The sequence below is a fragment of the Salvelinus alpinus genome, chromosome 18 (genome assembly GCF_045679555.1).
Source record: "Salvelinus alpinus chromosome 18, SLU_Salpinus.1, whole genome shotgun sequence".
In the NCBI taxonomy this organism is placed as follows: Eukaryota; Metazoa; Chordata; class Actinopteri; order Salmoniformes; family Salmonidae; genus Salvelinus; species Salvelinus alpinus.
Window position 1 is genome coordinate 42604172 of NC_092103.1, and position 22482 is coordinate 42626653.

At 44.8% G+C, this 22482-nt stretch overlaps 1 protein-coding gene across 3 annotated transcripts in view; it reads left to right on the plus strand.

Moving 5' to 3' along the window:
- Window positions 1–6825: 6825 nt before the first annotated feature.
- The window catches only part of pam (peptidylglycine alpha-amidating monooxygenase), a 134370-nt gene continuing 118713 nt past the window's right edge, over window positions 6826–22482 (plus strand). The window contains exons 1-4 of one of the 3 annotated variants that reach the window (XM_071351929.1): window positions 6840–6926; window positions 11188–11324; window positions 20349–21090; window positions 21873–21996. In XM_071351929.1, the coding sequence (XP_071208030.1) occupies window positions 20996–21090; window positions 21873–21996 (219 nt within the window). In that variant the 5' untranslated portion in view covers window positions 6840–6926; window positions 11188–11324; window positions 20349–20995. Of the gene's footprint in view, window positions 6927–11187; window positions 11325–20348; window positions 21091–21872; window positions 21997–22482 lie in introns of all 3 variants that reach the window. The other 2 variants (XM_071351931.1, XM_071351930.1) reach the window with 2 other exon arrangements.

Consider the following 22482-nt stretch of genomic DNA (forward strand, 5'->3'; position numbering starts at 1 on the left):
AACCAGTCCCTACACCCAGTGTGCCCCAGGAACCAGTCCCTACACCCAGTATGGCCCAGGAACCAGTCCCTACACCTAGTGTGGCCTAGCAGGAACCAGTCCCTACACCCAGTGTGGCCTAGCAGGAACCAGTCCCTACACCCAGTGTGGCCCAGGAACTAGTCCTAAAACCCAGTATGGCCCAGGAACCAGTCCCTACACCCAGTGTGGCCCAGGAACCAGTCCCTACACCCAGTGTGGCCCAGGAACCAGTCCCTACACCCAGGGTGGCCCAGAAACCAGTCCCTACACCCAGTGTGGCCCAGGAACCAGTCCCTATACCCAGTGTGGCCCAGGAACCAGTCCCTATACCCAGTGTGGCCCAGGAACCAGTCCCTATACCCAGTGTGGCCCAGGAACCAGTCCCTACACCCAGTGTGGCCCAGGAACCAGTCCCTACACCCAATGTGGCCCAGGAACCAGTCCCTACACCCAGTGTGGCCCAGGAACCAGTCCCTACACCCAGTGTGGCCCAGGAACCAGTCCCTACACCCAGTGTGGCCCAGGAACCAGTCCCTACACCCAGTGTGGCCCAGGAACCAGTCCCTACACCCAGTGTGGCCCAGGAACCAGTCCCTACACCCAGGGTGGCCCAGAAACCAGTCCCTATACCCAGTGTGGCCCAGGAACCAGTCCCTATACCCAGTGTGGCCCAGGAACCAGTCCCTATACCCAGTGTGGCCCAGGAACCAGTCCCTATACCCAGTGTGGCCCAGGAACCAGTCCCTACACCCAGTGTGGCCCAGGAACCAGTCCCTACACCCAATGTGGCCCAGGAACCAGTCCCTACACCCAGTGTGGCCCAGGAACCAGTCCCTACACCCAGTGTGGCCCAGGAACCAGTCCCTACACCCAGTGTGGCCCAGGAACCAGTCCCTACACCCAGTGTGGCCCAGGAACCAGTCCCTACACCCAGTGTGGCCCAGGAACCAGTCCCTATACCCAGTGTGGCCCAGGAACCAGCCCCTACACCCAGTGTGGCCCAGGAACCAGTCCCTACACCCAGTGTGGCCCAGGAACCAGTCCCTATACCCAGTGTGGCCCAGGAACCAGTCCCTATACCCAGTGTGGCCCAGGAACCAGTCCCTACACCTAGTGTGGCCTAGCAGGAACCAGTCCCTACACCCAGTGTGGCCTAGCAGGAACCAGTCCCTACACCCAGTGTGGCCCAGGAACTAGTCCTAAAACCCAGTATGGCCCAGGAACCAGTCCCTACACCCGGTGTGGCCCAGGAACCAGTCCCTACACCCAGTGTGGCCCAGGAACCAGTCCCTACACCAAGTGTGGCCCAGGAACCAGCCCCTACACCCAGTGTGGCCCAGGAACCAGTCCCTACACCCAGTGTGGCCCAGGAACCAGTCCCTATACCCAGTGTGGCCCAGGAACCAGTCCCTATACCCAGTGTGGCCCAGGAACCAGTCCCTATACCCAGTGTGGCCCAGGAACCAGTCCCTACACCCAGTGTGGGCCAGGAACCAGTCCCTACACCCAGTGTGACCCAGCAGGAACCAGTCCCTACACCCAGTGTGGCCAAGGAACCAGTCCCTACACCCAGTGTGACCCAGCAGGAACCAGTCCCTACACCCAGTGTGGCCCAGGAACCAGTCCCTGCACCCAGTGTGACCCAGCAGGAACCAGTCCCTACACCCAGTATGGCCCAGGAACCAGTCCCTACACCCAGTGTGGCCCAGGAACCAGTCCCTACACCCAGTGTGGCCCAGGAACCCGTCCCTACACCCAGTATGGCCCAGGAACCAGTCCCTACACCCAGTATGGCCCAGGAACCAGTCCCTACACCCAGTGTGGCCCAGGAACCAGTCCCTACACCCAGTATGGCCCAGGAACCAGTCCCTACATCTAGTGTGGCCTAGCAGGAACCAGTCCCTACACCCAGTGTGGCCCAGGAACTAGTCCTAAAACCCAGTATGGCCCAGAAACCAGTCCCTACACCCAGTGTGGCCCAGGAACCAGTCCCTACACGCAGTGTGGCCCAGGAACCAGTCCCTACACCCAGTGTGGCCCAGGAACCAGTCCCTACACCCAGTGTGGCCCAGGAACCAGTCCCTATACCCAGTGTGGCCCAGGAACCAGTCCCTATACCCAGTGTGGCCCAGGAACCAGTCCCTACACCCAGTGTGGCCCAGGAACCAGTCCCTACACCTAGTGTGGCCTAGCAGGAACCAGTCCCTACACCCAGTGTGGCCCAGGAACCGGTCCCTACACCCAGTATGGCCCAGGAACCAGTCCCTACACCTAGTGTGGCCTAGCAGGAACCAGTCCCTACACCCAGTGTGGCCTAGCAGGAACCAGTCCCTACACCCAGTGTGGCCCAGGAACTAGTCCTAAAAACCAGTATGGCCCAGGAACCAGTCCCTACACCCAGTATGGCCCAGGAACCAGTCCCTACACCCAGTGTGGCCCAGGAACCAGTCCCTACACCCAGTGTGGCCCATAAACCAGTCCCTACACCCAGTGTGGCCCAGGAACCAGTCCCTACACCCAGTGTGGCCCAGGAACCAGCCCCTACACCCAGTGTGGCCCAGGAACCAGTCCCTACACCCAGTGTGGCCCAGGAACCAGTCCCTATACCCAGTGTGGCCCAGGAACCAGTCCCTATACCCAGTGTGGCCCAGGAACCAGTCCCTATACCCAGAGTGGCCCAGGAACCAGTCCCTACACCCAGTGTGGCCCAGGAACCAGTCCCTACACCCAGTGTGACCCAGCAGGAACCAGTCCCTACACCCAGTATGGCCCAGGAACAAGTCCCTACACCCAGTGTGACCCAGCAGGAACCAGTCCCTACACCCAGTATGGCCCAGGAACCAGTCCCTACACCTAGTGTGGCCTAGCAGGAACCAGTCCCTACAACCAGTGTGACCCAGGAACCAGTCCCTACACCCAGTGTGGCCCAGGAACCAGTCCCTACACCCAGTGTGGCCCAGGAACCAGTCCCTATACCCAGTGTGGCCCAGGAACCAGTCCCTACACCCAGTGTGGCCCAGGAACCAGTCCCTACACCCAGTGTGACCCAGCAGGAACCAGTCCCTACACCCAGTATGGCCCAGGAACAAGTCCCTACACCCAGTGTGACCCAGCAGGAACCAGTCCCTACAACCAGTATGGCCCAGGAACCAGTCCCTACACCTAGTGTGGCCTAGCAGGAACCAGTCCCTACAACCAGTGTGGCCCAGGAACCAGTCCTAACACCTAGTGTGGCCTAGCAAGAGACCAGGTCTTACTGGTAGTGTGGGATGAACAACACCAACCAGGTCAGAACCAGAGAGGCCATCATTCAGCCCCCAGATGGAAGATTGGCTCAGGACCCAACCAGGAACTGTTCCCACCTTTGGTTCAGGAAACTGACCATCCAGGTGGACATCATCCCTATGCTGGGTTATTTTGTCAAAAGACTGACCATCGCAATAAGGCACCAACACCACGAGAGAACCAGGGAGGCCCTGGAAGAAAATGGAACAAATAAACTTCATGAAAGACCTCTGGCCCAGGAACCTCTGGCCCGGGAACCTCTGGTCCGGGAACCTCTGGTCCGGGAACCTCTGGCCCGGGAACCTCTGGTCCGGGAACCTCTGGCCCGGGAACCTCTGGTCCGGGAACCTCTGGTCCGGGAACCTCTGGCCCGGGAACCTCTGGCCCGGGAACCTCTGGCCCAGGAACCAGTCCCTACACCCAGTGTGGCCCAGGAACCAGTCCCTACACCCAGTATGGCCCAGGAACCAGTCCCTACATCTAGTGTGGCCTAGCAGGAACCAGTCCCTACACCCAGTGTGGCCCAGGAACTAGTCCTAAAACCCAGTATGGCCCAGAAACCAGTCCCTACACCCAGTGTGGCCCAGGAACCAGTCCCTACACCCAGTGTGGCCCAGGAACCAGTCCCTACACCCAGTGTGGCCCAGGAACCAGTCCCTACACCCAGTGTGCCCCAGGAACCAGTCCCTACACCCAGTATGGCCCAGGAACCAGTCCCTACACCTAGTGTGGCCTAGCAGGAACCAGTCCCTACACCCAGTGTGGCCTAGCAGGAACCAGTCCCTACACCCAGTGTGGCCCAGGAACTAGTCCTAAAACCCAGTATGGCCCAGGAACCAGTCCCTACACCCAGTGTGGCCCAGGAACCAGTCCCTACACCCAGTGTGGCCCAGGAACCAGTCCCTACACCCAGGGTGGCCCAGAAACCAGTCCCTACACCCAGTGTGGCCCAGGAACCAGTCCCTATACCCAGTGTGGCCCAGGAACCAGTCCCTATACCCAGTGTGGCCCAGGAACCAGTCCCTATACCCAGTGTGGCCCAGGAACCAGTCCCTACACCCAGTGTGGCCCAGGAACCAGTCCCTACACCCAATGTGGCCCAGGAACCAGTCCCTACACCCAGTGTGGCCCAGGAACCAGTCCCTACACCCAGTGTGGCCCAGGAACCAGTCCCTACACCCAGTGTGGCCCAGGAACCAGTCCCTACACCCAGTGTGGCCCAGGAACCAGTCCCTACACCCAGTGTGGCCCAGGAACCAGTCCCTATACCCAGTGTGGCCCAGGAACCAGTCCCTACACCCAGTGTGGCCCAGGAACCAGTCCCTATACCCAGTGTGGCCCAGGAACCAGTCCCTACACCCAGTGTGGCCCAGGAACCAGTCCCTACACCCAGTATGGCCCAGGAACAAGTCCCTACACCCAGTGTGACCCAGCAGGAACCAGTCCCTACACCCAGTATGGCCCAGGAACCAGTCCCTACACCTAGTGTGGCCTAGCAGGAACCAGTCCCTACAACCAGTGTGACCCAGGAACCAGTCCTAACACCTAGTGTGGCCTAGCAAGAGACCAGGTCTTACTGGTAGTGTGGGATGAACAACACCAACCAGGTCAGAACCAGAGAGGCCATCATTCAGCCCCCAGATGGAAGATTGGCTCAGGACCCAACCAGGAACTGTTCCCACCTTTGGTTCAGGAAACTGACCATCCAGGTGGACATCATCCCTATGCTGGGTTATTTTGTCAAAAGACTGACCATCGCAATAAGGCACCAACACCACGAGAGAACCAGGGAGGCCCTGGAAGAAAATGGAACAAATAAACTTCATGAAAGACCTCTGGCCCAGGAACCTCTGGCCCGGGAACCTCTGGTCCGGGAACCTCTGGTCCGGGAACCTCTGGCCCGGGAACCTCTGGCCCGGGAACCTCTGGCCCGGGAACCTCTGGTCCGGGAACCTCTGGTCCGGGAACCTCTGGCCCGGGAACCTCTGGCCCGGGAACCTCTGGTCCAGGAACCTCTGGCCCAGGAACCTCTGGCCCAGGAACCTCTGGTCCGGGTGGAAGACAGTGGGTGGAAGGCTTCTTGGAATTGCCTGCTGGGGGCCTGCCTGCTGGGGGCCTGCCTGCTGGGGGCCTGCCTGCTGGGGGCCTGCCTGCTGGGGACCTGCCTGCTGGGGACCTGCCTGCTGGGGACCTAATGTCTTCTGACGATCACCCTCAAGAGACCTCTACAGGTATGTTGTTGAAAGAGCACTGTCAGTCGAGGACATTTTCTGAACTACAAATAATAATTACATTAGCATCACTATAATGGTATACATGGGTATTAACAGAAGCATTATCTATGGATTGAAGCTTAACTTTTGATAATAATTTCTGGTATCCTCTCCTTAGACTGTCAAGAATGCCCGGTGTCAGTCAAAGAGGAACAAAGACCATTGATGTCCTCTTTGTACTGTTGTCGTAAATCATGATCAGAATTTCTGACAAAAAAATTGTAATGAATGCAGCTGGCTGTTGAAACTTTAGTCAATTCATTAATAAATGCATTGCATGGGAGCGATAAAGTATGTGACTTTTTTTCTTTCTGACGTAAAAGTATATTCTGGTTATGGATAAATAATAATAAAAAATTACATACTGATAAAGTCTCAATTTTCCCCTCACTGTATTTGTTGGTTTTTAACCCAAGTAGTTGTTTTTTTAATCTTAAGTAGAGCATCAATGGTATAAAAGTATTCAATGTCCAATAAAGTTTCATACAAAATCTACCCCATCCCCCAAGTTTCATATAATATCCCATGAGATTTCAATTCTACCTGCAAATGGAAAGCACACAGGTGAATAAGGTCCAACTGAAGGCCTGTCATCTTGCAGACCTTTGTCCGCACACAGTCTCTTTAGTCCTCTGTTTATCCCCTCTACTGTCACTCAGTGTATGCTGTTTCTATTGCTAAGACACGGGCTCCCTGAGCACAACTCTCCCAGACAATCCTGACAACAGCATTTTCATAGAAAATCCACTGGGATATGCTTCAAAACACACAAGGCTTTTGAAGAGCGGGTGAAAGTGTGGTTTATGTAAAATATGAAAGACCTGTTACTGAAAGAAGCAGAACTTGAAACCCATAACTTGAAATCCACTATACTGATAGTGATCCATTTTGAAATCATTTAGAAAATTCTGCTGTCAGAATTGTGAAGTAGACTTAGGGTTCAAATCATGTTTAAAAATGTATATACTGTTCATCACAGACAGGAGAAGCAACAGTTAGTTACCCAGGTCTTTGGTTTAATGATAGGCTAGGCCTACTAATCAATTTTGGGAGAACAAAAAACAACAACAGACATCTGGGGGAAATAAACTGACAAGTTGATTATGGAAATAAATTGCAGTTAAACGTTACAAGGGTTATATTGTGAGGCACAGCTGTGATTTTATCATCTTGCAGATGTGCGCCCTATCGCACTCTACAATTCCATTCCCAACTCGATGTACAGTTACTTCACATCGATCTATTTACAACGATTGCTTTGGTCTACTCCATACTGCTGGTGTGGTCGTGGAAATACGTGACAGACTGAACGTTGTTTAGCGGGGGACTAGAATGTGATGTTTACAGGTAAAATGTAATTTCAAATATTGTTTACAATGTCATGACAGATTAATATTTAACTGGAATGTGTGTCAGATATGAAAAAGCAAGTCTTTGATAGATACAAAAGTAGATACAAAAGTTGAGTTTCGACATGTTCTCACTCACGTCGTCAAAGATTGTCAGAAAAAGTTTACACGTTATGATTAGCTAGTTAGCTAGATACCTAGCTAAAGTTACTTGTCTTGAAGGTACAGCTAGCTGTAGTCAACCATCATTAAGGTGACATTTTAAAATGTAAAGTAAATATTCTTGGCATCTGTCTATCTAGCTAGCTAACTACACTCCTTGTGTTTTTGCATGTTGTTAAGTAATTTGGCTAGCACAAACTCTCTAGTAAAATAGCTAGCAGCCTGTTATTAGCTAACGTTAGCTAGATTGACTAAGTTCAATAAGCAATGGCTTCTCTATCTATCTATCAGTCAGTCAGTCAGTCAGTGAGTGAGTCAGTTAGCACGTTATCTTCTTGCTTGCACATTTTGAATAATAAAATACTAGATTGTGTCTCAAGAAGGTCTGCATTGAAGACACTCACACAAGGATGCGAGAGTATATTATTGTACTATAACGTGCTTAGTTAACAACATGTACGTACCCATGTTTTATTTGTCTGACTCTGAACACCTTTTTTTACGCTGCTGCTACTCTCTGTCTATCTATGCATAGTCACTTTAATAACTACCTACATGTACACTACCGTTAAAAAGTTTGGGGTTACTTAGAAATGTCCTTGTTTTTTAAAAGAAAATTATTTTTTTTGTCCATTAAAATAACACCAAATTGATCGGAAATACAGTGTAGACATTGTTAATGTTGTAAATGACTATTGTATTATTTTTTTATATTTTTTTCTTCAGCTCATGAAACATGGGACGAACACTTGTTCACACACGTGTTTACATGTGTTACTATATCTTATTATACCATATCTTACTATAATATATCTTACTAAACTATATACACTACCGTTCAAAAGTTTGGGGTCACTTAGATATGTCCTTGTTTTTGAAAGAAAAGCTAAAATTTTGTCCGTTAAAATAACATAAAAATTATCAGAAATATGGTGTAGACATTGTTAATGTTGTAAATGACTATTGTAGATGGAAACGGCAGATTTTTTATGGAATATCTACATAGGCCCATTATCAGCAACCATCACTCCTGTGTTCCAATGGCACGTTGTGTTTGCTAATCCAAGTTTACCATTTTAAAAGGCTAATTGATAATTCGAAAACCCTTTTGCAATTATGTTAGCACATCTGAAAACTGTTGTCCTGATTAAAGAAGCAATAAAACTGGCCTTCTTTAGACTTGTTGAGTATCTGGAGCATCAGCATTTGTGGGTTTGATTACAGGCTCAAAATGGCCATAAACAAAGAAAAGTTTCTTCTGAAACTCATCAGTCTATTCATGTTCTGAGAATTTAAGGCTATTCCATGTGAGAAATTGCCAAGAAACTGAAGATCTCTTGTACACCCTTCACAGACCAGCGAAAACTGGCTCTAACCAGAATAGAAAGAGGAGTGGGAGGCCCCGGTGCACAACTGAGCAAGAGGACAAGTACATTAGAGTGTCTAGTTTGAGAAACAGATGCCTCACAAGGCCTTAACTGGCATCTTTATTAAATAGTACCCGCAAAACACCAGTCTCAACGTCAACAGTGAAGAGGCAACTCCGGGATGCTGGCCTTCTATTTTTTTTATTTAGCTTTTATTTAACTAAGCAAGTCAGTTAAGAACAAATTCTTATTTACAATGACAGCCTAGGAACAGTGGGTTAACTGCCTTGTTCATGGTCAGAACGACAGATTTTTACCATGTCAGCTCGGGGATTCAATCTAGCAACCTTTCGGTTACTAGTCCCAACAGTCTAACCACTAGGCTACCTGCCGCCCTCTAGGCAGAGTTGCAAAGCAAAAGCCGTATCTCAGACTGGCCAATAAATATAAAAGATTAAGATGGGCAAAATAACACACACACTGAACATAGGAAGATTGGAACAAAGTGTTATGGACAGACAAATCTAAGTTTGAGGTGTTCGGATCACAAAGAAGAACATTTGTGAAAAAAATGTGCAATGTGATGATCTGGAGATGCTTTGGTGGTGGTAAAGTAGGATATTTGTACAGGGTATAAAGGGATCTTGAAGAAGGAAGGCTATCACTCCATTTTTCAACGCCATGCCATACCCTGTGGACGGCGCTTAATTGGAGCCAATTTCCTCCTACAACAGGACAATGACCGCAAAGCACAGCTCCAAACTATGCAAGAACTATTTAGGGAGGAAGCAGTCAGCTTGTATTCTGTCTATATTGGAGTGGCCAGCACAGTCACCGGATCTCAACCCTATTGAGCTGTTGTGGGAGCAGCTTGACCGTATGGTATGTAAGAAGTGCCCATCAAGCCAATCCAATTTGTGGGAGGTGCTTCAGGAAGCATGGTGTGAAATCTCTTCAGATTACCTCAACAAATTGGTTAAAACTATAATGTTGATATCATGTATGGCCAAGCCTTGCATCCATAGCTCTGTTTATACATTTGAGAGTGATTCAATTTCTCCAGCCCCATCCCTCAGCTTTTTACCCAAACAAGGTTGGGGAGGCCGCTTTATTGTTTCTACTGCTGATTGTCGCTTTAAGACAAAAAGAGCAGGGGCATGAACATTTAGTCTATGGACTGAACATTTAGTCTATGGACTGAACATTTAGTCTATGGACTGAACATTTAGTCTATGGACTGAACATTTAGTCTATGGACTGAACATTAAGTCTATGGACTGAACATTTAGTCTATGGACTGAACATTAAGTCTATGGACTGAACATTTAGTCTATGGACTGAGCATTAATATAGTGTTTTAGTAATTGCTTTGTCTAATTGCATAAAAAATGGAGTTGTAGTTCTCATTACTACATGAGGATAACTCTCTATATTAATCTTGTGCAAAAACCACGCAACTCCATTACTATGCAATTAAAATGCAATTTGGCTTCTACTACTAAAATGTGTCAAAAAACGACTTGCTACCGATATACAAAGTTACTACACAGGTATAAGAACTTATGTATAAAGTGTTATCCAATTTTCTGTAGAGGTTGATATGTCCTGTTTTTAATGTGTGTGGCTTGGATAATTGTTTATATTATTGACAAATAACAAGACGAAGTTTCTCCTTAGAATACTATTTTTCTTGTTAATCAAATGAAGGATGGAATTGGTGTCTCTGAATGGTTGCTATACAGCTCAGCCGATTTGAAGTCTAAATATCTATATCTGTGGTAGAATAATATACAGTGTCTATTGACCATCTGCCTGATTGATTGTTTTGGACATTTGAGTAAAATACACTACTTGTTATGTTGTCTTTAATGGAAACCATGGCTTCTACTGACTTACAATTGTATCACATTTATTTAACTAGGTATGTTGGCCTTTTCACCAACATTGAACACGTATGCAGTTGAACAAAAATGTTTATTAACCGTTATCTTCATTATGTGCATTTATCCGTTATATTCATCAGGACGGTTTAGTCAATGTAGTATTTTCTGCAAAAGCTTCACAATTCCTCAACCCACACCAGTTGTCACTGTTAGGAAATGCATTGAATAGCCAATCCAACAGAGATTTGCCACAATGGACGCCTCCATTTCAAATTAGACTGAGCTTTCGTGAGGATTCATTATAATGTTAATCGCTCTACTGCCCTCTATATCTCTCTCTCTCTCTCTCTCTCTCTCTGTCGTGAATCTGCTATCATATTAGGATTTGACCATTTAATTAAAAGATAAAGTTGACACTGACATTATGAAGAACCCATTTGAGCGTGATGTGAAAAACAATTCTAGGCTATAAACCGTTGATAATTTCCACCTCTTCCAAAACCATCTAGCCTGTATTATTGCCTAATGCCTACGGTACAGATCTTGTTATAGGGTATATCTAGGAAGTCAAGGCATGGTTGCTCTGACAATTAAAAAGGCTTGACTGTGTGAGCGCATGGAAACGGTTACCATAGTTTCCTCTGTAGCCAGTCTTTGAGCGATGATGTCAGTGGGCATGCTGAGGTAATTCTGAGCATCCCCCTCCCAGTCTCTCTCCTCCTTTGACTCTCACCCCCTCCGTCTCAATCTCTCTTGCTCTGACTCGCTCTCCCACTGGTGAATCACACTAGGCAATTGAAAATCAGAACTCTCTGTGTTTCTGTCTCTCTCTCTCTCTATCTCTCAGGCCTTTGTAACCATCCTATAGCGGCTCCTCAAGCCAAAGTGACAACCAGGTAAGCAGCTTAGCACTATAACTGGAGCAAGGATACATCCCTGAGGGTTAGCAGCGCGCTGGGAGAACTCCAAATGCTTCTCGACACAGTAAGACTTCTTTGAAAGCTTTTTGTCATAGAGCCATACTCTTTGTTGCTGTTTCGAGCTACTGGAATGTGACATTGAACCAGTGGGGGGGGAAGGCCTACTTCTAGTCCAACCAGACAGGCAAACTTAGTAGAAAAAATGCATGTTGTGTTTCATATTGTTAGGTTAGCCTAACTGTGACTGAAATAGGCTAGGGACCGGGGAGTTTCAGTTACTCGGGCAGCAGGTGCATTGATTGTGCTGGTTTATTTACGCTGGTTTGTGGAGCAGAACTAGTAAGTCCATTCAACGTAGTGGCCCGGGCAGACTCAATGGAGTGGCTGATTGATGTTTGCAGTTTCCAGGGGTCTATGAGTGAGATAGAGAAAGGGGGGGGGGAGAGCGAGAGAGAGTGGATCAATAGGAAATTATGTTGCGATTCCCTCCCTGAATGGCTCTGTGGGTTTTTCCATTGTCCTGATGTGACGGTGAATTGATGGGGAAAAGGTTTTTTAATTAGAAGCATGCTTTTGGAAATAGCCTATTCATTTGAAAGTGTGAGGAAAATGATGATCAGCTATAAATTCATTCCTTTTTCATAATAGTTTTGCCGGTGGAAAACCCCTTTTATACTAGGTTACTGGCGACAGAGCTTACAAAGAATAGGCGACTGTAGACCTAATTAATTTATTTTAGACTATGCTACTTCATAACATAGAGCCTAGGTCCACCATAGAATAGGATTTGTTTAGGCTAGTTAATGTGAAGGAAAAAAACCCTGAGTTAATCTATACTTTTCCTGTTTCGCCATCGGTAAATGACTGTTTATAGCAAGTCATGCCTGGCTATGACTCATGGATGCTCTGCACTCCATTTCATATTGAGGAGATATTATGAGAGATTGTTTGGTTGTTGCCTTGTTTACTTAGGCCTACTGCAATAACAAAGACAGCCTGCTGTTGGCAAAATGTTGCCTAATCAAAATGATCCTGCTATTGTTTACTTGGTATCCAGGTTATTCTCAAGATGCGATGATGTGTCCAAAGACCAAACAGGTTTTGTTGAAAAATGTACTTATGGCTGAATGCACAAATTATTATTAATGAAATGATACCAATGAATGAGATTTCATCTAACAGTTTTTGTATTTAAGCTACTGACTAACACTTTACACGTCAGCCAATTCTGTCTCACATCGAATTTACAGACTTGTTAGCCATATTTTTTAGGATAGACCTAAATATTCTGCATTTGTATACTCCAATATTCTTTAGCATTCCCATTTTTGTTCCGGTCTTTCTACTCAGCCATGTCCTCAGTCAGACTTTCACACCTTTCTCCAAAGCCATCTGTGGCCGCTGTGTATTTCAGTCTGCCGGCCCAGACTGCAAAGGAGGAAGAGCAGAGCCGTCGTTCATTCCAACACCTTGACAAATGTGTAGTGAATAGTGTTTTTTGAGGTTGGTTTGGTTTCGGCTTGTTTTTTTTAAGAAAAATAGTCACGGTTTTATTATATATATTTTTTTACAATAATACATTATGGAATTGACTGCTATAACAACACTAGAACTGTGACAATTATGGAATTTGGGGTTATGATTAATTGACATGCAAATATCCACGTTTATTGTCATAACTTTAGGAAATTAAGCTTCCGTGCCGTTCTGCTTGTAAAACTGTTTAAAAAAAATTGATCTTCTTGAATATAAAGTTGAATCTCCCTTTCTCCTAAAATAAATCTATTAAAACAATTATGACACATTTTTTTATTTAGTTCACGGTTATTGTCCATTATTGTTGGCTACTCTATTATTATACGATAATTGTGCCAACCTTAAACAACACACAATAAAACTATTAATAAAAACCCCATTGTGCTAGCTGTGTGCCTGTTAGGCCTATTGCTTATCACTTACTAACCATCATTTATCCACATTACTTTACGAAAATATTTCAGTTGTGTATATTACTTTTTATATATTTAATGACTTTCTTTTTATTTCATTCATCATCTCATCATCTGTTTAGGCAGTAGCAGCCAGCCATCTATCTCTGTGCTCTCCAATCAGTCATCCTAATAGGCTAGTAGCTGGCTATAGAGCACCCAACTATGCTGTCTGACAAAATCACTATTTTAGTAGTTCTTCAAAGTAAATAAGGTATACTTTCATGAATGCTGAATACTGACTATCAATCTGTTAGATCATGTATTGACGGGTAGAGATGCCTGGCGAAGCAACAACGGCTCTCAATCCCTCTCGATTGCGCGTTCTGTCCCTCTCCAGCGGGCTTGACGCATTGTATCAGAGCTACTCTGGTGTTCCTGTGGAATATGGCCAGTGCCATGTTCATTTGACCCAGTTTTTCACCCTAGGCTGGTGCACAGGCTTAGACCGTAGTCTTTCAGGTTGTTATCAGGCTTAGACCGTAGTCAGGTTGTTGTCAGGCTAGGACCGTATTGAGGTCGCTATCAGGCTAGGACCGTAGTCAGGTCCTTATCAGGCTAGGACCGTAGTTTTTGAGGTTATTAGGCTAGGACCGTAGTCTTTCAGGTTGTTATCAGGCTAGGACCGTGGTCTTTCAGGTTGTTATCAGGCTAGGACCGTGGTCTTTCAGGTTGTTATCAGGCTAGGACCGTGGTCTTTCAGGTTGTTATCAGGCTAGGACCGTGGTCTTTCAGGTTAGGCCCGTAGTCTTCCAGGCTGTTATCAGGCTAGGACCGTAGTCTTCCAGGCTGTTATCAGGCTAGGACCGTAGTCTTTCAGGCTAGGGTCGTAGCAGTTCAGGCTAGGACCGTAGTCTTTCAGGCTAGGACCGTAGTCTTCCAGGCTATTATCAGACTAGGACCGTAGTCTTTCAGGCTAGGACCGTAGTCTTCCAGGCTATTATCAGGCTAGGACTGTAGTCTTTCAGGCTGTTATCAGGCTAGGACCGTAGTAGTCTTTCAGGCTAGGACCGGTGTCTTTCAAGTTGTTATCAGGCTAGGACTGTAGTCTTTCAGGCTGTTATCAGGCTAGGACCGTAGTCTTTCAGGCTGTTATCAGGCTAGGACCGTAGTCTTTGAGGCTATCAGGCTAGGACTGTAGTCTTTCAGGTCGTTATCAGGCCAGGACCGTAGTTTGAGGTTATTAGGCTAGGACCGTAGTCTTTCAGGTTGTTATCAGGCTAGGACCGTAGTCTTTCAGGTTGTTATCAGGCTAGGACTGTGGTTTTTCAGGTTGTTATTAGGCTAGGACCGTAGTCTTTCAGGCTAGGACTGTTTTCTTTCAGGCTGTTATCAGCCTAGGACCGTAGTCTTTCAGGCTAGGACCGAAGTCTTTCAGGCTGTTAGCAGGCTAGGACTGTAGTCTTTCAGGTCGTTATCAGGCTAGGACCGTAGTCTGAAGTTGTCATCAGGCTAGGACCATAGTCTTTCAGGTTATTATCAGGCTAGGACCGTAGTCTTTCAGGTCGTTATCAGGCTAGGACCGTAGTTTGAGGTTATTAGGCTAGGACCGTGGTGTTTCAGGTTGTTATCAGGCTAGGACCGTAGTCTTTCAGGTTGTTATCAGGCTAGGACCGTGGTCTTTCAGGTTATTATCAGGCTAGGACCGTAGTCTTTCAGGTTGTTATCAGGCTAGGACGTGGTCATTCAGGTTGTTATCATGCTAGGACCGTAGTCTTTCAGGCTATTCTTTGGGTAGAACACTGGGTTAATACAAGATTGTTTATGGTTTGGTTTTGCTGCGGTTTAAGTTGCCCAATGCTTTGTGTGAAGAGGTTGATCAGAATTTGGAAGTACGGTATGATTTTCACAATTGTGTTTTGAGGGACAATAGCTTGCAGTTACTCAAAACCATATAATTTAAGTTGGTTGTATGTGAATAGTCTCCAGTGCCTTCAGAAAGTATTCATACCCCTTGACTTATTCCACATTTTGTTGTGTTAGTCTGAATAAAAAAGAATTTTTTTTTTTCTCACCCATCTACAAACAATACCCCATAATGACAAAGTGAAAACATGTTAAAAATAAATGTATTGAAAATTAAATGAAGAAATATCTGATTTACATAAGTATTCACACCCCTGAGTCAATACATGTTAGAATCACCTTTGGCAGCGATTACAGCTGTGAGTCTTTCTGGGTAAGTCTCTAAGAGCTTTGTACCACTTTTCTTGCACACCTGGATTTGCACATTATTCTTTAATTTTTTTTTCAAGCTCTGTCAAGTTGGTTGTTGATCATTGCCAGACAGCCGTTTGCAAGTCTTGCCATAGATTTCCAAGACGATTTCAGTCAAAACTGTAACTAGGCCACTCAGGAAAATTCCATGTCTTGGTAAGAAACTCCAGTGTCTTTTGGAAAGCAGACTGAGCCAGGTTTTCCTGTAGGATTTTGCCTGTGCTTAGATCTATTCTGTTTATTTTTATCCCCAAAACTCCCCAGCCCTTGCCGATGACAAGCATATCCATCACATGATGGAGGCACCACCATGCTTGAAAATGTGAAAAGTGGTACTCAGTGATGCTTTGTATTCAGGACATGAACTTAATTTCTTTGACACTCTTTTAGCAGTTTTACTTTAGTGCCTTATTGCAAACAGGGTATATGTTTTGTAGTATTTGTATTCTGTACAGGCTTTCCTCTTTTCACTCTGTCATTTAGGTTAGTATTGTGGAGTAACTACAATGTTGTTGATCCCTCCTCAGTTTTCTCATATCACAGCCATTAAACTCTAACTGTTTTAAAGTCACAATTGGCCTCATGGTGAAATCCCTTAGCGGTTTCCTTCCTTTCTGGTAACTGAGTTAGGAAGGACACCTGTATCTTTGTAGTGCCTGGGTGTAGTGATACACCATCCAAAGTGTAATTAATAACTTCACCATGCTCAAAGGGATATTCAATGTCTCCTTTTTTTAATTACCCATCTACCAATAGGTACCTTTCCATGCGAGGCATTGGAAAAAACTCCCTGGTCTTTGTGGTTGAATCTGTGTTTGAATTTCAAGGTTCAACTGAGGGACCTTACAATTATCTGTATGTGTGGGGTACAGAGATGAGGTAGTCATTCTAAAATCATGTTGAACACTATTATTGCACACAGAGTTAGTCCATACAACTTATGTGATTTGTTAAGCAAATATATTTTTTAAGCTTGCCATATCAAAGGGGTTGAATACTTGACTCAAGACAGTTTAATTAAAAGGTAAACAATTCTAAAAACATAATTCAACTTTGACATTATGGGGTATAGTGTGTAGGCCAGTGACAAAACATCTACATTTAATCAATTTTAAATTCAAGCTGTAACACAACAAAATGTGGAAAATGTCAAGGGGTGTGAATACTTTCTGAAGGCATTGTATATTCCATTGTAAATAATGAGACCAATACAGAAATGCTAAAGTTGACTGCTCTGTCCATTCAACTCAGTCAATACTATTGATAAAGAACTCCAGTAAATTACATTCACTTCTTCTTGATATCTCATATGAATGATGTACATAATTCTTTATGTAATAATGTTCAATGAAGTATTGAGTGACGATATAGAACTATACACAGGAAGTGTTACGATGATCATATTGACGTTCATCCTATGTAGCAATATTTGAAATTGTGTTTTTTACATTGGATAAAAGTAGAGACTCAGAGCTAGAAAATGGTATATCATACACTACAGCTGAAGAACAATGGGAAAGTAATTATGTAACCCCACTTTTGAGAAAATGCCCATCGAATGTTTTGGTACACCTACTGGAGAGCTCTCTTTTGTCTACACCCATTCAGCATAGTTCACACCCTCTTAAGCCTTATACCCTGACTACACCGCTTGCGTCACATGCGCGAGCGTTGCAAAATAAATGTAGGAATCTATGTTATTCAATTATGTTATTCGCTTCAACAAGCCCCTGCGTTGCCAAGGGCTAAAATAGACGTCATTCCTATTTCTGACGCAGATCGCGCTGCAAGTCCTGCATCTCTTATCTCCTCATTGGTTTATAGAAGCAGGTACCCACGTGCCATCTCCTCATTGTTTATACCCATGTGTGTGATTGAAAGATGAACTGTTGCCGGTTGTCGTGATAATACTATGAAAGTTTAGATGCCAATCACCATATAAGTTAAATGATGAAAAGGCCTGGAAGGAGGAGAGATGACTAGAAACTATTCGGTTGACCGTTTTTATGTGTGGATTAATTGTCGTAGAGGACCTTGTTCATTTCAGGTAAAATAACAACCTAATGTTTATATCCCAGGACAAATTAGCTAGCAACAGCAATCTAGCTAAATAGGACAAATTAACTAGCAAGTGCAAGCTAACTAGCTAAATTGCCATAAATGTTTAATGCTTTTCGACCTGTCCCCAAATTAATCTCATTGGCTCAGAGTTTGTTTTGATATTTTAACCTGCGTGTCCTGATCGCGTTTGGTGTGGGGGGACAAAATAAATGTATGCACGATGGCGCACGCGCGCAGCCGGTTTGGGTTCCGTGTTAGCCCCACCCATTTCTTTAAGGATTCACATGTGAGGCCATGTGCTAAACAGAGTGAGTAGTGTAGTAAACAAACAACGATTTAAAGACTAAAAGTAGTAGCCTACAAAAAGGAAAACCTCCAGGTAAAAAAACACTATCTAGTCCTTGGCTTATATCCTTATCTGACTTTGGTGCAGGTCATGTTGTTCTCCACATCACTCTGGTAAACACACACTATGTCAAATATAATCTACGTTTATTTGTCACATGCACGGGATACAGAAGGTGTAAACGACACAGTGAAATGGTTACTTGCATAGTAGCAATATCAAAAACAGAAAGTGTCCAGATAAAAATATTTTACAAATATTTTATAATTATTAGATAACGCTTACCTAGACCCACTTGTCTAAATTGATAGGTCATGTGAAAGAAATGCTATTGTCTAGACATGTACACATGCTCAGTAAATAGAATAGGTGGCCGTAATCACCCACAAACACACCTGGCTAACTTGATTGGTCATGTAATGTTCTGGTGAAGTGAAGACTTTTGTTTCGACGTGGCTCGCTAAACAATGAACCGGCATAATCCCAACTCATACTACTACCAATACAAACTGAGTGACATAGCTGTCGTATGAATCTGCAGGTAGCTAAAACTAACAAACCAGGTTCAATGTTAGCTAGCTAGCTAACATTAGGCTATAACTAGCAATGCAAATATATTTCTGTTTCAAATAATATTACTACATAGATCATACACCTAACGTTATCTAAGCATGCTAATGTTCGCTAGCTAGCTATAACAGCCTCCACCCTTCTGGGAAGACTTTCCACTAGATGTTGGAACATTGCTGCGGGCACTTGCTTCCATTCAGCCACGAGCATTAGTGAGATCGGGCACTGATGTTGGTTGATTAAGCCTTACACAACTGAGCAAGAGGACAAGTACATTAGAGTGTCTAAAGTGTTTAACATATAGTAAAATATAGTAAGGTTAGTATAGTATAATGAGGTATAGTTTTAGTATAATATGTTTTAGTATAATATGGTAAGGTATAGTATGGACAGGTATAATATAGTAAGCTATATTAAGGTATAGTATAGGCATGTATAGTATATTAACATATACTATATTAACATATAGTAAAATATAGTAAGGGTAGTATAGTATAATGAGGTATAGTAAAGTATAGTGTAGACAGGTATAGTATAGACATATATAGTACAGCAATCTATAGTATGGTTTAGTATAGACATGTACTATCTATGGATAGTATAGTATGACATAAGGTTTAGTAAGGTATAATATAGCAATGTTATTATAGCAAGGTATAGTAGTGTAATAAGATGTAGCATAATGTAGACGGTATGGTATAGTGTAGCAAGGTATAGTAAAGTATAGCAATGTGTAGTAAGGTATAGTATAGCAAGGTATAGTACAGTAAGGTGTAGTACAGAAAGGTATAGTAAGATATAATAAGGTATAGTGTAGCAATGTTTTGTATAGCAAGGTTTTGTATAGCAAGGTGTGGTGTAGTAAGATGTAGCATAGTATAGACAGGTATAGTATAGAAAGGTATAGTATAGAAAGGTATAGCAAGGTAAGGTATAGTAAGGTATAGTTTAGACAGATATAGTGTATGGTAAGGTATAATATAGACCGGGATAGTATAGACCGGTATAGTGTATAGACAGGGATAGGTGTAGTGTAGACAGGGATAGTATAGAAAGGTATAGTTTCGTAAGGTATAGTATAGACAGGTATAGTAAGGTATGGTATATTATAGACATGGATGGTATAGACGGGGATTGTATGGTATAGTATAGCAAGGTGTAGTATAGCAAGGAATAGACAGGTATAGTATCGACAGGTATAGTACGGTATAGTATGGACAGTTATACTATAGTATGGAATAGCAATGTATAGTATAGCACGGTCGTGTATAGCATAGTATAGTAAGGTATAGTATAGTACGGTGTAGTATAGTAAGGTAGAGTATAGTAAGGTATGGTATAGGTCTCCTTGACAGTCTTTTCTATACTAGCTGTCTGCTCCTGCTGGTGACCAACTGGATCTCCTTAATAAGGGTGTGAATCCCCCGGGGAAATTTGATTGGATTACTGCGGCTTCTCCTTCTCTCCCCTCTATCCCTCCGCTTTCACATCCCGGACAAGCCCACAGAATAGAGTAAATAGAAGCTGCTACCGTCGGCGGATTCAGCACAGTAGCAGCACTGCAGAGTGTGTACACTGTCATCTATATTTAATGACATTTTAAAGGCAAGGAGAGATAGCATGTGATTCCCAACCAACCGTTACCCCCCCAACTCAAACACCCTTAGCTGCTCAATCATCTGAAGAGATGGGCACTAACGCTAACAACTAGCACTTCCGTGTTGCATCTTATGATAATGGTAGTATATTAAAGAACCCGCTGGAGCATTAGCTTGCGGGGGGGGGGGGGGGGGGTAGCGGTTTGCGCTAGCAGGCAGACAGGCAGACAGGCAGGCAGAGTCAGTGGCACGTTAGTCATCTAGTCACCCCCCCCTCTTGTTGAGCACGTCTGCTTCTATTTTTACAGGTTGTGACTGGAGACCGACGCTGCGCCCTCCTCGCCCTCCTCGCCTCTTCCCTCCATCTACTCTGATCTACTCTTCCTTTCATCTCATCTCTCTGTCACCTCTGAACACCAGCCACTCTTCACATTTACTCGCCTCTTCTCTCACTGGATAACTTGGGTGCTCAGAGGAGAGTGGAAAGGTGCCGCGTTACAGCCACTTGTGCCAGACGAGAAGACCGAAGAGAAGAGGAGTAGAGAGGAAGGGGGAGGGAGCGCTAGAGGGTAGTCCCGCCTCTGTGTGCTCAGTTCACTCGGAAAGGCAGAGAAAATACAAAGGAACACCTAGCCCTAGTGGCCTGGAGCCTGGAGAAGAGGAGTGTTGCGCACAACCACAGCCACAACCTCCTCCTACTCCTTCAGTCCCCAGCGTGTGAACTGCCAACAGGAACAACCCTTCCATCTGGCTCTTCCATCTGTCTTAACCCTGATCCAGGAACCTGCTACTGTTTGTTTGGTTACTTCCTCTCTCTCGCTCAGCGTCAGTGAGGCTCCACAGCTGATCCCAGACACAGCACTGTGACGCTCTGCTCAGCGCCCAGTCTTCTACAGTTAACCCGGCAGGCTAGAAGCAGGAATAGGGAGCGCTTGACAAGAGGCTAGAGTCAGAGATGGGAGTCCTTGTTTGTGGCGTGGTGGTGCTGACGCTCATCTGTCAAAGCCATAGCCTGGACGGTGCCACTAACCCCCTGCACAGGTTTAAAAGGTAAGGACAGTTCTGATTTTTTTGGAGGGGTTTTGAAATGCAATTGAAAGGAAAAGGCAGATTTAGTGGGGTCATGTGAGTGGTGCGAACAGATGTCGCTTGGAAATCTCGAGTGTTCTTTGATTGTGTTCTGCTAGAGTTGATGTATTATAAGTTTTTTAATTAATTTGAAATAGCTCAGTGTACTTGTGAAATAAATAGATTTGACAAGTTTAATGCAGTTCTAAATCAATATTTTATAAGTTAGTATTTTTTTGATCGATGTTGAATTCATGCATTTTTTTGTTTTGTTTATTATACAATTATATCGCATTTAAAACGTGTTTGCAGTAGGCAATTAGCCTGCTGTAGGTACAAGGTACTGGAAGCCGGATGTGTTTGTCACATGTTTGTATGGCTACATGATTAACAAACAAATGACCCAGGAGGTGGCTACAGCATCAACATACATGGTGACCACACAAATAGCCTTTTGGGTAGATTAGTATCAGTCAATTGCAGATTGGCCTATAAGTAATTCTATAAAGAATTGTATCTTCATTTAACCTACTTTTCTGGAGGTGTTCTTTCCGTTTCCCTCTTGAGTCTTAGGTGTTTGTATGTGAAGTACGCTCATTATCTTCCAAACTTGAGTTCCTCAACTGATGTTCCTTCCAAACTGATGAGTTCCTCAACTCATCAGGCTGTTTGTTAGGTTCTCTCATTAGCAATAGTTTTCTCCGAGGTTGTTTTGTCGCTTTCCACTAACAACGTCTTCTCTCACTGTTGTCCCCATCGGACAGGTATCAGGAAAGTGCCTCTTCGGAGCCCAGCGACTGCACTACCAGGACGAGACAACCCACGGTCCTGTCTAAATCAGGCAACTTTTCCCTGGATGTCCGCATGCCGGGGGTGTCCCCCACGGTGGTGAGTCCCCATGTTTCTGACAGTCAAAACAACCCTGTGGTAAACCCAAACCAACCCAGTGTCTGTCAGATCTAGTTTGTCCCCCCCGCTCAATGGTTTGAGGGTTCAGTTTTACGTTTATTTACATGTGTTTTCAAAGAACACTATCTACACTAGTCTACATAGCCTGTTAGGCTATTCAACCATTTATGAAAATCAGTGATCATTCTCCATGATGCAAAATTAGTCTGACTAGCATTTAGGTCTTTAATGTCAAAGAGATTTTATCGAGACTTCGATCGGCGAATAAAGGTTAGACAGTGACTAATATATTAATATTCATAGACTTGACAGACATCTCCTTCCTATGTGCAGAAAAACTTGACGCTTTGCTTTGTTCATATCAGGAAGGTATGTTGATGATGGCCGTACAATGTTTTTCTCGCTCAGTGTGTGGCTGTACATGATTTCCTCATGGGGTTGTGTCAGGGGCCAGTCCTCCTGCTG